Source organism: Mauremys reevesii, linkage group 7 (genome assembly GCF_016161935.1).
Source record: "Mauremys reevesii isolate NIE-2019 linkage group 7, ASM1616193v1, whole genome shotgun sequence".
Lineage (NCBI taxonomy): Eukaryota > Metazoa > Chordata > Testudines > Geoemydidae > Mauremys > Mauremys reevesii.
This window is the reverse complement of record NC_052629.1, coordinates 64321572-64335645: the sequence shown is the minus strand read 5'-3', so window position 1 is coordinate 64335645 and position 14074 is coordinate 64321572. Positions and strand designations below refer to the sequence as shown.

Below are 14074 nucleotides of genomic sequence, written 5' to 3'. Positions count from 1 at the left end.
GTTTGACTTATGTCGGACGCCACTTATGACACTTTTCAATTTACTGCTTGTTTCGCCCCTCTGACGCTTGTTTCACCCTTATGAGGAAAGCTGGCAGGGAGAACAGCACACATCACATGCTGAGCCTCAGCTAATCACTGATTTCACTGTTCAAGCTTTCTCATTGGCTCCCAGCCCCAGGCTCAGCCAATCAAAAACTAGCAGCAAGGCCTCCTGGCAACAAGCTACCTTGGCTGTGGAAGCCAATCAGACAAGCAACTGCAAGGGTCCCCCTTCCAGCTCCATTCATTATAACAGCTGCTACATGGAAATTTACAAGGAGAAGAGGAGAACATCTATCCAAACTTCCTTGGACACTTTAAGATTGCAGAAAAGACTGCAGAGAAGCCCCCAGCCAAGAGCCCTTCAAAAAGTTCTGGGAAGTCAAAGCATATGTGAATATATGTTTATTTGAATGCTGTTTACCAAATAAATACATTGACATTGCTACGTTAGTCATCTATAATTCATTTAGTACAAAAATCTGGGTCCTTGTGGTAAAAATAGTGTATCAAGCCTTGGTTCAGGAACTAATCTCCCCTTTATACCATTGATTCCTATGGGAAAAGCGGTTTCAACTTGCAACGTTTCAACTTACAACGCAATTCTGAGGAATGAACTGGGTCCTAAGTCCGAGGACTCCCTGCATACATTTAGCCATATTAAAACATCTATTATTTGCCTATGCCCAGCTTACAAAGTGATCCAGATCACTCTGTATCAGTAACCTCCTCTTCATTAGCTACCACTCGCTCAATCGTCTCTCATCTGCAAACTGTTTGCAGTGGTGTTGCAGCAGTATTGGTCCCAAGATATGAGAAACACAAGGAAGGTCATGTCTTCTATCAGACCAAAATCTGTTGGTGGAAGGTACAAACTTTGAGCTACGCAAGTTCTTCAGGATTGGAGAACCCAGACCTGAAGAAGAGCTCTGTGTAACACAAAAGCTTGTCCCTTCCACCAACAGAATTAGGTCCAATAAAAGACATCACTCACCTACCTTGTCTATCTGCAAACTTTATTAGTGATGATTTTGTGTTTTCTTCCAAGTCTTAGGTCCCCTGACCTCTGTCCCCAATTTAAAAAATAAACAAAACACTAGCAAAACTGTACTGATCCTCCAATAAGTTCATTTGCTTGTATGAGAGTCTTCATCCTCAAACCTCTATCTGAATCTTTTACATTACAAGTTATCTGCAGCAGGAACTGTCTACCCTCCATGACCTTCATTGGGGCCTTCAACTATTCCAAAAATACTTACATATTCCATAAGCCATCTGGTCACTGTATCTTTCCAGATCAAGATGAATACTCTGATGAAAGAATTCCAGCTTTGCTTTCAGTTGCTGAGATGCGGACACCATATTGTTTTTCATTTTGGTTAAGTTGGCATTATATCGAAGAAGACTCAACCTAAACAATAATTGCAAACAGGGCCTGTTAAAATTAATACAACTGGAATTCTGTGAGTTAGTAACAAAGAATGAACTGCTATGGAGAACCTGAATTCTAACATCTAAAGGAAATGCATCAGTGGCACTGAATTTTTTACAACCTTCCGGCATAAAGTTTCCAGCAGAGACACGAACCCCGTGTGTGACCCTGGGCAAGTCATTTAAATCCCTCTGGGCCTCAGTTCCCCATATGTAAAATGGGGAGAATAATTCTTCCTTTCCCCCCTTCATTTTAGTTGTCTTGGCTATTTAGACAGTGAGCTCTCCATGGCCGGGACTGACTGGGTACGTGATTGTACAGCACCAAGCAACACAGGGGAATGGTCATGGCTGGGGCCTCCCGGTGCTACCATAATACCAGTAATAAGACAGACCATCTATCCCTGCACATGCAAACTACTCTGAACGGTCTGTATTGGTACTACACCTCTACCTCGATGTAACGCGACCTGATATAACACGAATTTGGATATAAGGCAGTAAAGCTGTGCTCCGGGAGGACCGGGGTGTTGGCTGCGCACTCCAGTGGATCAAAGCAAGTTATATATAAGGCAGTTTCACCTATAATGCAGTAAGATTTACTGGCTCCAAAGGACAGCGTTATATCGAGGCAGAGGTGTATTATATTGGTCACAGAGCAAACATCATAGTTAAACTTGCAAAAGCTATCTTTATCATCATCATCTGCTGTCTGTTCCTGGAATATGATGAATTATTTTTGAAAATCCCTTTTAGCTTTTTCTGGCTTATGAACATCTGAAGTACAGTCTTCCCCACTGAAAATTCTAATTTAAACTTTAAATTTAGCCTGTGAAGGTACCCCTCAATGAGAAGTACTGTTTTGCTACATTCAATAAAACTGAATAAATATAATGGAGCTGCTAGTCGTGATTCCACAGTTAAGGCTGAGTTGAGTTTTGCACATAAGGTGGAGATTCGACCACTCTGGTGAACGAAGAAGAATGCAGCGTACCATCACCAAATTTACAGCATGTACTCTGAACACAGAATTTTCTGAGTATTTGCAGGTAAATCCATTAGTTTAGGAGTTAAAAATTTAAATTCTGAAGTGGGTTCTAAGGTAATTACCTTGTGTTCCAAACAGTCTTCGGGTAACAGAAACTTCCAATTTACCATATAGTAAACACTCACTGAAATCTTGGGCACAGACTACATTTGAATGCTTTTTTTAAAATGGACTAATGGTCTTTGTGACACCATGAAGAAAAAAAAAAAATCTAATGTGTCTTTAAAAATCAGTTTACTTTAAACTAATCTGGAACTACAACTGCTATCATGCACTAATCTTTTCTTTAAAAGCAACAAAGAATCCTGTGGCACCTTATAGACTAACAGACTATATGTCTGTTAGTCTATAAGGTGCCACAGGATTCTTTGTTGCTTTTACAGATCCAGACTAACACGGCTACCCCTCTGATACTTAATCTTTTCTTTTAAAGGTTAACTTTAACTTGGCATTTCCTGGGCTTGTTAATGTTTGTTTTGGGGACAATTACATCATTGGGGCAACTTATTTTACTCAAAATTACTAATTTGAGCTGAACCTTAACTCCAGCTCAATGCAGTTTTTATCTAGGATACAATTATGTTTGATGGAAAATACACCTTTGAAAATGCTCAGCATCTTCTGCTATGATTTATGACCTAATGAAGAACACAAAGCACTCCTTCTGACCAAATAGTCTTGATCACTAGCCATTTGAATTCTCAATCTACACTTATTGCTAAAATGCATTTGCAAGAATAAAACTACAGCCACCATAAACCCAGACCAGCTGCAATAAGCAACACTACAGAAACAGCCTCTAGCTTATTGATTTTTAAAGTTGAAGTTGCTTTTACTGATGTAAATATTAATATATAGAAGCACTGAATATTTTACAAATTAGGACAAGTTCTCATCTGGTTTACAATTTAAGTTTATGGACAAAAAGAACAAAGCACTTCAAAAGAGTGGGTATCCAAGAATCCTTTAATTCATAGAGCTTTCAGTTCAAACATCTTCCATGTACACATCTCTCTTCCTGGTCTACTGAATTTGCACCAACTTACATTGCAGCTCTCTGCCCTTGGAATAGCCGGCTGTAATCTTCTTTTAGCCCAGTCACATAGTGCACGGCTTCTGCCCACACTTTACGCAGCTGTGAAATTGGCAACTGGATTTTGCTGTCCTGTACTGCACACAAGAGAAAAAGAAAACTGTATAAATGAAGTATCAGAGGGGTAGCCGTGTTAGTCTGGATCTGTAAAAGCAATAAAGAATCCTGTGGCACCTTATAGACTAACAGACGTTCTGCAGCATGAGCTTTCGTGGGTGAATACCCACTTCTTCAGATGCAAGTATAAATGAAGTTTCCTGGAATATTTGTAAGAGGCTAACATTGCATTTCTGTACCACTGCCAGCATTATTTTTCACATTGCAAGACTCTTTTAGCTACAAAAATAATCTATTTCAAGAGAATAATAAAGTAATGGGTGAAGATCCAGTCAGACTTATTAAAAAATTACAAAACATCATCAGAATTAAGACATCTCTAACTCAGATAAATTATCACTGATTTCTAATATACTCCTAATGGTGAGAACAGCTAGGCAGGGACACACAGGATTTTGATCTTTTGTCAGTCTCAACTGGCCCATACTGGGCTCTGAAGTCAATGAATTTCCCTGCTTAGAGGTGTGCCCTGGAGAATGCCTCCTCTATGGGCACACTCCCAAGTCTTTAGATAAGCTCAACCTCTTCACCTTCTTTGATGACTCAGGTACCAAGTCCTGTGTACAATGCCTCCTCTTTGGTACCAGCGACACCAATCTGCCTCTCAGTACCAATAACGCTGGAGATGCACTGCTAACTGATGCCAAGGCACTTGGTACTTGGACTAAGGTAGATGGTTCAGACAGACAATGTAGCACCAATCCCAGCAGCAGGTATGTAAGTCTGGCTGCCCTGTTCTTCTTGGAGTAGCACTTAAAGCCCTTACGAATGCTACATTTGTCGCTCATGTGAGCCTCCCCCAAGCACTTAAGGGAACTGGGATGAGGGTCACTGTTAGGCAGTGCCTTACTACAAGAGTGGCAGGACTTGAAAACCAGAGAGCTTGGCATATATCCAGTACTAGGGCTGGTACCCAGACTGGGTGCCAGATCCACAAAACCAACAAAGCCAGTTTTTTTTTTTTTTTAAACTACATTAACTAACCAACCTACACTAACTGTACAGAATCTTACAAATGGGCACTATTTGCATGCTTTACAAAAAGACTTGCAGAAGCAAGAAAAGGGAATGCCAGCAACCATCATGGGCAGCAGGAAGGAACTGAGGAGGGTCAGGGTGGCTCTGCCCTGTTTGTCTGTGTACCGTGCACAAGGCACAGAGGGAGCTTGTGCTGCCTCAATGAGTACCATTGGGAGAAAACTCTGACAATTGTTCCCTGGCGCACTCACTCCCCTACAGTGGATGGACATGTGCAACCACACACAGAAAAACTGCTATTTGTCAGTCATATCCCATGCACATCTATAGTGCTGTACACATAATTCCAGAAAAAGCACTACATTTGAAGAACACTAATGTTGCACAGTTGAGCACTCAACAGTTGGGAGATGCCAAAGTTAGGGTTGCATGTATAACCTTAGTCCTTGTGTGCATGCCACGTAACAATACAATCTATTACACCCCAAAGAGGAACAGGAGGGAAAAGAGGTTCTGGAATCTAATTCCCTCCCCTCCCCCCATCATCTTGGTCAATAAGGCATGGGCAAAGGTGTCCACTCCCACCCAGCTGTGTTACCAAAGGCTGTAATGGAACACTTGGGGACTAAGAGGTGATAGTTGGAGACATGGTCAGGTAACACAGGCCTTTTCCCTAATTTATATGACTCCATAGCAGTCTGCTCCCACAGGAACTCACACTACAGAGTTTTTGGCCACACCGGTTGTGGTTCTATTTGGATGGGATTTATTTACTGACAGTGGAGACGGACCGTGTTCCCTCAATGCTCAGGGATTTTAATATAAATCTTTAAAGAGCTTTAAGAGAAAATATCTCAGACACTCTGTAGATGCAGATTTTGAAAGCAAGACAAATTTGGGTATTAAACTAGTTGAAGGGCATTCAGGTTCAAAGTCTATTGGAATACACTTACCAATGTAATTTACACAGTCAGACAGACTTCTGGAAGCAAAGGGTCCTTCATACACAATTTTGCTTTTATCGAACAAATAAACCATGTAACTGTCCCAGCCTCTCTGGTGAGGAAAAGAAAGATTATAAACAAAGAATCCCAAACACAAACTGTCATCAAAAGGACTTCAACACATCTCACTAATCCAACGGTTTGGTGCTATGCAATTTTTTTGAACTAGTTAGAAGAGATGCTGATCTCAGATACAACCATCATTTTGTACACTGAGAGCTGATGAGGGCTCAGCACTTTGGTGAATCGAGCTATTCTATTTAGGTCCTTAAACAAGGACTAAGGATCTTAACATTAAGCACCTATTTTTTTAAATATTGGCCCCTGGCCTCAGAAGGATAAACACATGAAGCACCTCTTAGGTTCAGACCCCACACACAAGCCCAAGATTGGATTCTTTTGAATAGCAGTGTCCTTTGGGGCTGCATCTTTGCCCCCCACACCCTGTCATTTTCCACAGCAGAAAGTATATAGGGCAGGGTGGCAGCAACCCATGCTCTGTTCCTTTGCCAATAAAAAAATCTCATGAATAGGACTTCCATCATCAGGAATGTTGGGATGATGTAGAATCTGTGTGGGTAACTACAATCACTGTAACCATATTTTCTTCTTCAAGTATTTGCCCACACCGGTTCCTCTCTTCATGATTAGCAATCAATCATCTGAAAGCCAGAAGGTGGGTGAGGGGATATCTACTTGAACAGTGATTGTAAGATTGCCCTACATCCACCTTGGAAGCTTGCACAAGAGAATGCTGGGAGAGAAAAGTGCAGACTGAATTCCATGCCACTGCTCTACAGTGTCTCCGTTTCAGAAATACGTAAGGCAGGCCACAGAGGCTTCCTGGGCACAGCTGGAGTGAGCTCTAACTTGTCCAAGTGTGTCTTTATTGGCTAGGGGATAGCAGGTCTTGACACAGTTCAAGACCCACTTAGTCTCTGTGAAGATTCTGATTGAGCCTTAACCCTCTCAGAAAACACCATGAAAAGTCTAGTCGTACATCTTTGGTTTGGTTCTGTTCAAATAAAAGGATAACATCCTAACATCAGGAGTGTGAAGTCTCTTTGCTCAGGGAGGAGTGAGGTTTCAGAAGGAAAACCAGAAAGTGAATAGATTGGTTGGTGTGACAGCTGGACACTAACTTAGGCAGACATATCAGGTGAGCCCTGAGGAAGACTGTCCCTGAGGAAAATCATACATGGAGGTCTTGCCCTGAGAGCTTGAATCTCCCCTATCCTCCTAGCTGATATGATGGCTATCAAGAAGGCAATGTTCATTGACAGATGGTAAAGAGAATGCACAGCCAGAAACTCAAACAGAGAGGGTCCATCCATCTGTCAGTACCGTGCTGAGGTTTGAGGGGGAAACATGAGCCCCTTAAAATTTTTTGATGCCATAGGGCAGGAGTGGCTTACTGACCAAACTTACTGACCCTCCAAGCTGCATACAATAATCTTCAGAAGTTCAAGAGCTGCAAGACATGCACTATCTGCCCCGAAGGACGGTGTATGCCAGGGTGCAGGGCTTCTGCCCCAATACCCCCTGTGAAGCTAAAGCCCAGAAATCCCTCTTCCACAAAGCAGAAGCCCTGAGCTCTCCTCCCCACCAGTCTGGCAGATGAAGAATGGACAGGGAGAGGGTGGCTCCGCGAGCCGCGCTTTAACTGTAAAAGAGCCACATGCTGCTCACAAGCCATGGTTTGGCCATATCTGCCATAGGGCATGAGAAAACAGTGTGACCTTGAATATGGGGATGACTAACAGATATCACCGCTAGGTGTAGCTATACCAAGCTTAACAAAGAGTAAATAGTCCAAAAGACAAGGTTACTCACCTTGTGCAGTAACTGAGGTTCTTTGAGATGTGTCCCTGTGTGTGCTCCACTTCAGGTGGTGGTGCGTCCTGGCACCGATCGGAGATTTTGCTAGCAATGTCTGGTTGGGGCATGTATGCACAGTAGCTGTCTCGTGGTGGTGCTGACGCCTCTTCTGACATGCACATGCCTCAACACCCTTAGTTCCTTCTCTACCATGGAGCAGCTGATTGTTACTCCAAAGTAGCGGGGAGGAGGATGGGTAATGGAGCACCCACAGGGACACACGAATCAAAGAACCTCAGTTACTGCACAAGGTGAGTAACCTCTTCTTCATCCAGTGGTGTCCCTGTGGGTGCTCCACTTCAGATGAACGTAGAGCAGTGCCCTCATGCGGATGGAAGGGGCTTCGGAGTTGATTGTGTAGCTGCTGCTAGGACTGTGCAGCCTAATTTAGCATCTGTGCTCGAGCTAAGTGTGATTGTGTAACAATTGGTGAAAGTGTGGATGCCCATGTAAGCTGCTCTGCGTATGTCAAGGATGGGCCCATTGTGCAGAAATGCTGTAGAAGTTGCTACAGCCCTTGTCGAGTGTGTTCTGATGCGCTTTGCAGCTTCAGTGTTACGTAAGGATTTGCACAAATGGATGCAGTTTGATATCCGCTTAGATAGTCTTGTGTTGATATAGCTGTGCCTTTTGACCTTTCCTTTGTTGATACGAACAGTCTGGGGGACTTACGAAAGATCTTTGTCCTGTCTAGGTAAAAGGCCATGGCACGGCATACATCTTATGTGTGTAATGCTGCCTTTTGTGGGTTGTTGTATGGTTTAGGGTGGAAAGTGAGTAGGGAATTGGCTGGTTAAAGTGGAATGAGAATGATATTTTGGGCGAGTCCTCAGTGTCACTTTTTCCTTGTGGAACATTGTGTATGGGGGGCATGAGCCATGAGTGCCCCAATCTTGCTCACTCATCGTGCCGACGTGATGAATATTAAGAATGCTACTTTCATTGATAAATGGAGCACAAAACAAGATGCCAAGGGTTCGAATGGTTTTCTAGTTAAGGATTTGAGCACTAGGTTTAAGTCCCATGCCAGAGAGAGTTCACAGATGTCCGGGCACATGTTTTGTAGCCTCATTACGAATCTCTTTGTAATCGGGTGGGCGAAAACTGAGGTCCCTTCTACCTGCTGGTGAAAGGTGGTTATTGCCGCGAGGTGGACTTCGATCAAGTTTGTAGCCAGTCCTGATTTCTTTAACGATAGCAGGTACTCCAGGATCAATGGGAGTGGGGCCTGGTTTGCTGATATTTGTTTGTTTGGCACCAAATGGAAAATCTCTTCCATTTTTGAAGATAAGTATGTAGTGTATTTTGTTTCCTGCTATTAACCAGTACTACTTGTACTTGATCCGAACAGGTTAATTCGTCCCCTTGGAGCCATGAAGGAGCCCCACAATCAGGAGAAATTTCCCTGGATCGGGACAGAGGACTTGTCTGTTGTCCTGTGAGAGGAGATTGTGTCGTCGAGAGATATTGAATGTAGTGCATATCGCCATGTGATTCAGGTAAGTGAACCAAGTCTGTCTGGGCCATGTTGGCACTATGAGGATTATCTTGGCCCTGTCGGTTCATATTTTGTGACTGGAGATTAGAGGAATTGGAGGGAAAGCATATAGGAGCAGGGTGTTCCATTTTATCAGGAACACATCTCCCAGTGATTGTGCGCCCTGTCCTGTCCATGAGCAGAATCCTGGGCATTTCTTGTTTGCTCATATGACAAATAGGTCTATGGACGGATTTCTCCACCTCCAAAAGATGTGTTGTGTTATTTCATCCAGTTCCCATTCGTGTTCTGGTGAGAACTATCTGCTTAATGTGTCCACCATTATATTCAGGCAGCCTGGTAGATATGAAGCTGTTATAGTGCTATTGTGCTTTTTGCACCAGTTCCATAACTTTAGAGCTTCCACACATAACATGCCCTAGTAGTTGTAAGCAGGTGCGTGCATGCACCCATGAGCTGTGAGAGACCACTGATATAAAGGAGGTCATCTTTGTAAAGCAGAGTTCTAGAAGGGATGCTCTGGCCGTGAGTGAGTCCAGGCGAGCATCTATGAATTCCAGTTGTTGTACTGGAGTGAGGGTGGATTTCTTTCCGTTGATTTGTAGCCCCAGGGAGTGGAAGAGGGAGATGGTTAGTTGAACACCTCTTTCTGTTCTGTCTTTGTGGAGCCCTTGATTAGGCAGTCGTCTAAGTAAGGGAATAGGAGTATCCCTTGTCTGCGTAAGTGCACTGCTACTACCGCCAGTGTTTTGGTGAACACTCTTGGTGCTGTCTATAGGCTGAATGGTAGGACTCTATATTGGAAGTGTTCTTGTCCTACTGTGAACTTTATGAAGCATCTTTATGAAGAACCAGGTGGATTTTAATGTGAAAGTATGCATCTTGTAGGTCAAGGGCTGTGACCCAGTCCCCTTCTTCCAGTGTAGGGATGATTGAGTTCAGGGTGACCATTTTGAATCTGTCGGCACGGAAAAATTTGTTGTTTTCTCTCAGGTCTCCACCCCCTATACTTATTTTGAGCCAGAAAATAATGGGAATAAAATCCCTTCCCAGTGTGTTGTGTTAGGACTAGTTCCACCACCCCTATTTGCAGAAGGTGATGCACCTCTTGTCTCAATAGATGCTCATGGGAAGGGTCCCTGAAGGAGGTGGGTAGTTGGGATAGATGTAAAAGGGATGGTATAGCCCGTTAGAATTAGTTCTAAAACCCACTGATCAGATGTGATCGAGATCCAGTTGGTGTAAAATGGCCTTAGTCAGTGCCCAAAGAGTTGGGCGTTGTCTGCTGACGCTGGTGTTATTGGGAGGTCATGCAGACCCTTGACCAATACTTCAAAATTGTGGTTTGTTTGGTGGTGCTGAGATGCTGAATTTCAAGGTTGGTTCTATTGGCATATTTGTAGTCTACTTCTTTGTCCCCTTGCTTCATATGGTCTCTGCTGTCACTGAGACGTGTTATCTCTGTTTCTGTGGTATGGCTGCTAATGTCTCCTGTTTGGGGTTGTGTATAGCCCTAATGTTCTGACGGTCGCCCTGGAGTCTTTCATGGAGTGGAGAACTTTGTCAGTTTTGGACAAAAATAGTTTGTCTCTGTTGAAGGGCAAGTCTTCCACTTTGTGTTGCAGTTATCTGAAGAATAGCAGGTATTGCAGTGTCAGCTTTAACTAAACAGCTCCATTGCCCAGATAGAGTCTGTTCTATTTGGCTCTATGTGTCAGCCTGATCGAGGGTTTCCTATTGTGACAGAGAATGTCTTGCACTGAGGCAAGGCAGTTTCTTTTCATAACCAGCAACCAGGTGATTGGGTCCAGACAGTATCCAGGTGGCCAGGAGGGACATCAGGTCCAGATGAAGAATCCATTCATTGCTCTGAGAGAGACCAGGTTTAGCAGGTCCAGCAGGGTGACGGACCATTAAATGGACAGGGTCACCAGGTCTGAGAACCAAAACTACCTGGTCCACGCTGGTGCTATGATGACAACTCAACCCTTGACCCTGCCTTAACTCCTTCAGCACTGTGGGTATTGTGGCAATAAGAGAAAAGAAATACATCAGGCTGGGGGCCCAGGAGAACAGATATCTGATAGCAAACCCGGGCACAAGCCTCCTTTGGAACAGAACTGTTTGCACCTGGCATTAAGGCTCATCACAAAAAGATCCACCTATGGGAGCCCCCATTTCTGAAAGACCTCCAGGAGGGCCTCAGTTTTAAGAGACCATCTGTGGCTCCCCAAGAAGTCCCTGCTGAGGCAGACAATCTCTTGGAAACCTAAGAGAGGAAGGACCACTAGTGCAACATGATTCTTCAGGCACCAGTGCGAGTCACACAGCTTCCTGACAAAGGGGAAAGGATCTGTCTCCCCCTTGCTGATTTACACAATGCATTGCTGTGGTGTTGTCTGCAAGCACGTGTATCATTAGATCCCTGACTGCGGCAGGAAGGCTTTGTAAGCCAATCTGATAGCTCTGAGTTCCAGGGTGTTTATGTGCAGAACAGCCTGTAGAGACACCAATGTCCCTGAGTTTTCAGACAGTCTGTGTGCGCTCCCCACCCGGCAATGAAGGCATCCGTGATCAATCTTTATTGGTAGTGTGTGTGAAAAGGCTATTCTGCTGCCTACTTGATTTGGAAGAGATCTTCTAAAAACATTAAAATGTTTTACTGGCACGTGAAACCTCAAATTAGAGTGAATAAATGAAGACTCGGCACACCACTTCTGAAAGGTTGCTGACCCCTGATGTAATATATAACTGACATACTGTGTGTGTCTACTTGAATTACTGAATTTTACACCTGAAGAAGAAAGGATTTGAAAGCCAAATAGCTGTGAGTTAATACGTTATGTGTAATACAGATTCTTATTGGTTCCAAAGCCCTCGAATGAAAAGGTTGTTTGAGATGTGCTCCCCAACTCATTTTGGAAGCATCTGTCGTAACTACTCCACAGGAGGAGGAGCAGGGTTGAAAAATCTCCTTTGAGAACATATTCTCGTTTTAGCCACCACATTAGTGATTAACTGAATTGTTCTCAGAATATTGAGCATCTTTAGCATTCTCTGCCATGTTGTCTGTAGCACATCTGAAATTTTTTGAAACCCAAGGATGAAGTGGCTTCATCCTGAGTCTGGCATATGGTGCCACATGTGTCACTGAGACCATAAGACCTAGTAAAGTCAAAAAGTATATTAGTTTTAGAGAGGGCTCCCAAAGTAGTTTCAAGATAGTCGTTTGTAGTTTCAAAAACCTCTCTTCTAAGAGGACAGCCCTTTCTTTTCTGGACTTTAGAATTGCACCAATGAATGGGACCTTCTGAGTTGGAGACAGTAGAGACTTCTGTCTATTAGAAGGCCCAGCGTTTCGAAGAGAAAATAAGTGACTTGAATTGCTCTTCTCAATTCCTCCAGGGAGTGATATTTCAGCAGTCAATAGTCTAAGCATAGGGAGACAAAAATTCATTGTCTCCTTAGGTAAGCTGCTAGCAGAAACAGGCATTTGGTAAAAACTCTGGGTGCAGTGGGGAGGCCAAAAGACAGAACTCTGAACTCAAAGCAGTCTTGACCAAGCATAGAACAAAGATATTTGCAATGAGTATCTTATAGAAATAAGAAAGCATGCATCTAAAACTGAGAGCAGCAAACCAAGTTAGAGTGGACAGGGAAGGAAGAATCAATGGCAGGGGTAGCATTCTGAACTGAAACTTTCTGATATATTTGTTTAGAGCTCTGAGGTCCAGAATTGATCCGAGAGCTCCATTTTTCTTTGGGATCAGAAAGTAAGAGAAGAACCCCATGTTTCTGTAAGTTAATAGGGCCGCCTCTATAGCTCTACCTTGCAATACAGAGCATGAACTTCTGTTCTTAATATCATCTTAAAAGAAGGATATCTGAAAAAGGAGGGAAGGAGAGGGTTGTAGGGAGAAAGGGATTCAAACAGGGTAGTATAACACCCCCTTACTGTTTCTAAACCCTCTCTCTCTCTCGGAGGTGATAGCTGATCATGCATTGTAGAAATGGTATGACCAGTCTCCATAAACATGGGTTGTGCTTTCTAAAACTGGTTCAAAGCTCTTGATTTCTATGTCAAATCTGAGGCCTGACATGAGGCAATGAAGATGCAGCTGAAGAATTCTTTGTCCTCATCCCAGGTTTAAAAGACTTTCTTCTTTCTTGGGATTGAGAAGATGATTGGTGCTACTAAGGCAGCCTCCTTTGTGTATAGTATGAAGAGAAAGGAAGAAGACACTACTGCTTATGGTATCCCAACACAGGCATAGGTGGTTTCCTTCTAAACCAGTGGTTTTCAATCTGTGGACGCTTAAGGGTCAGAACAGTGGTTTTCAACCCGTACTTCTCAGACCCCTATGTCTAAGATTTCCAAAGAGGTCCGTATCTCCCTTCAAAAATTTTTAGGGGTCCACAAATGAAAAAAAGGTTAAAAACCACTTTTCTAAACAAATGCAATAAGTCAAGAGACCTAGCTGTGGAATGTCTCATCTTTTCCAACACTTCATCAGTTTTAGCACTGAATGAATCCTTGAGGGGGGCATTTAGGGAATTGGGGTAAAAAGCTGTCTGGAGATTGGTCCTGCTTTGAGCAAGGGGTTGGACTAGATGACCTCCTGAGGTCCCTTCCAACCCTGATATTCTATGATTCTATTATAATAGTCCGCCCCCTTCAAAGGGAAGATCCTCTATCTTTGTTTTCATTTCCATAAGTAAATGATGATCTTAACCATGCGTGTCTACAGAGAGCTACTGCTGATGCAACTGATTGTGAGGCAGTTTCTGAAACATCAAATGATCTCCTGAAGGCATACTTGGCAATGTTTTGACCCTCTTTGACAAGAGCTACCATTAATTTTCTCTGATCCTTTGGAAGAGTTTTAGCGACGTTCAAAGTCTTTTCCTACAGGTGAAATTAACATCTGGCCACCTCTGCTTGAAAAGAATAGTTTTCTTCCTAAGGAGTACAACTTTTCCCCCTTC

General features: G+C 43.3%; 1 protein-coding gene across 1 annotated transcript in view; it reads right to left on the bottom strand.

Annotated features, from left to right (window-relative positions):
• CHUK (component of inhibitor of nuclear factor kappa B kinase complex) overlaps positions 1–14074 on the bottom strand; it is a 77818-nt gene that overhangs the window by 40715 nt on the left and 23029 nt on the right. The window contains exons 11-13 of the mRNA XM_039480937.1: positions 5662–5764; positions 3567–3690; positions 1301–1452 (exon numbers count right to left, since the gene is read on the bottom strand). Coding sequence (XP_039336871.1) covers positions 1301–1452; positions 3567–3690; positions 5662–5764 — 379 coding nt within the window. The remainder of the gene's footprint in view (positions 1–1300; positions 1453–3566; positions 3691–5661; positions 5765–14074) is intronic.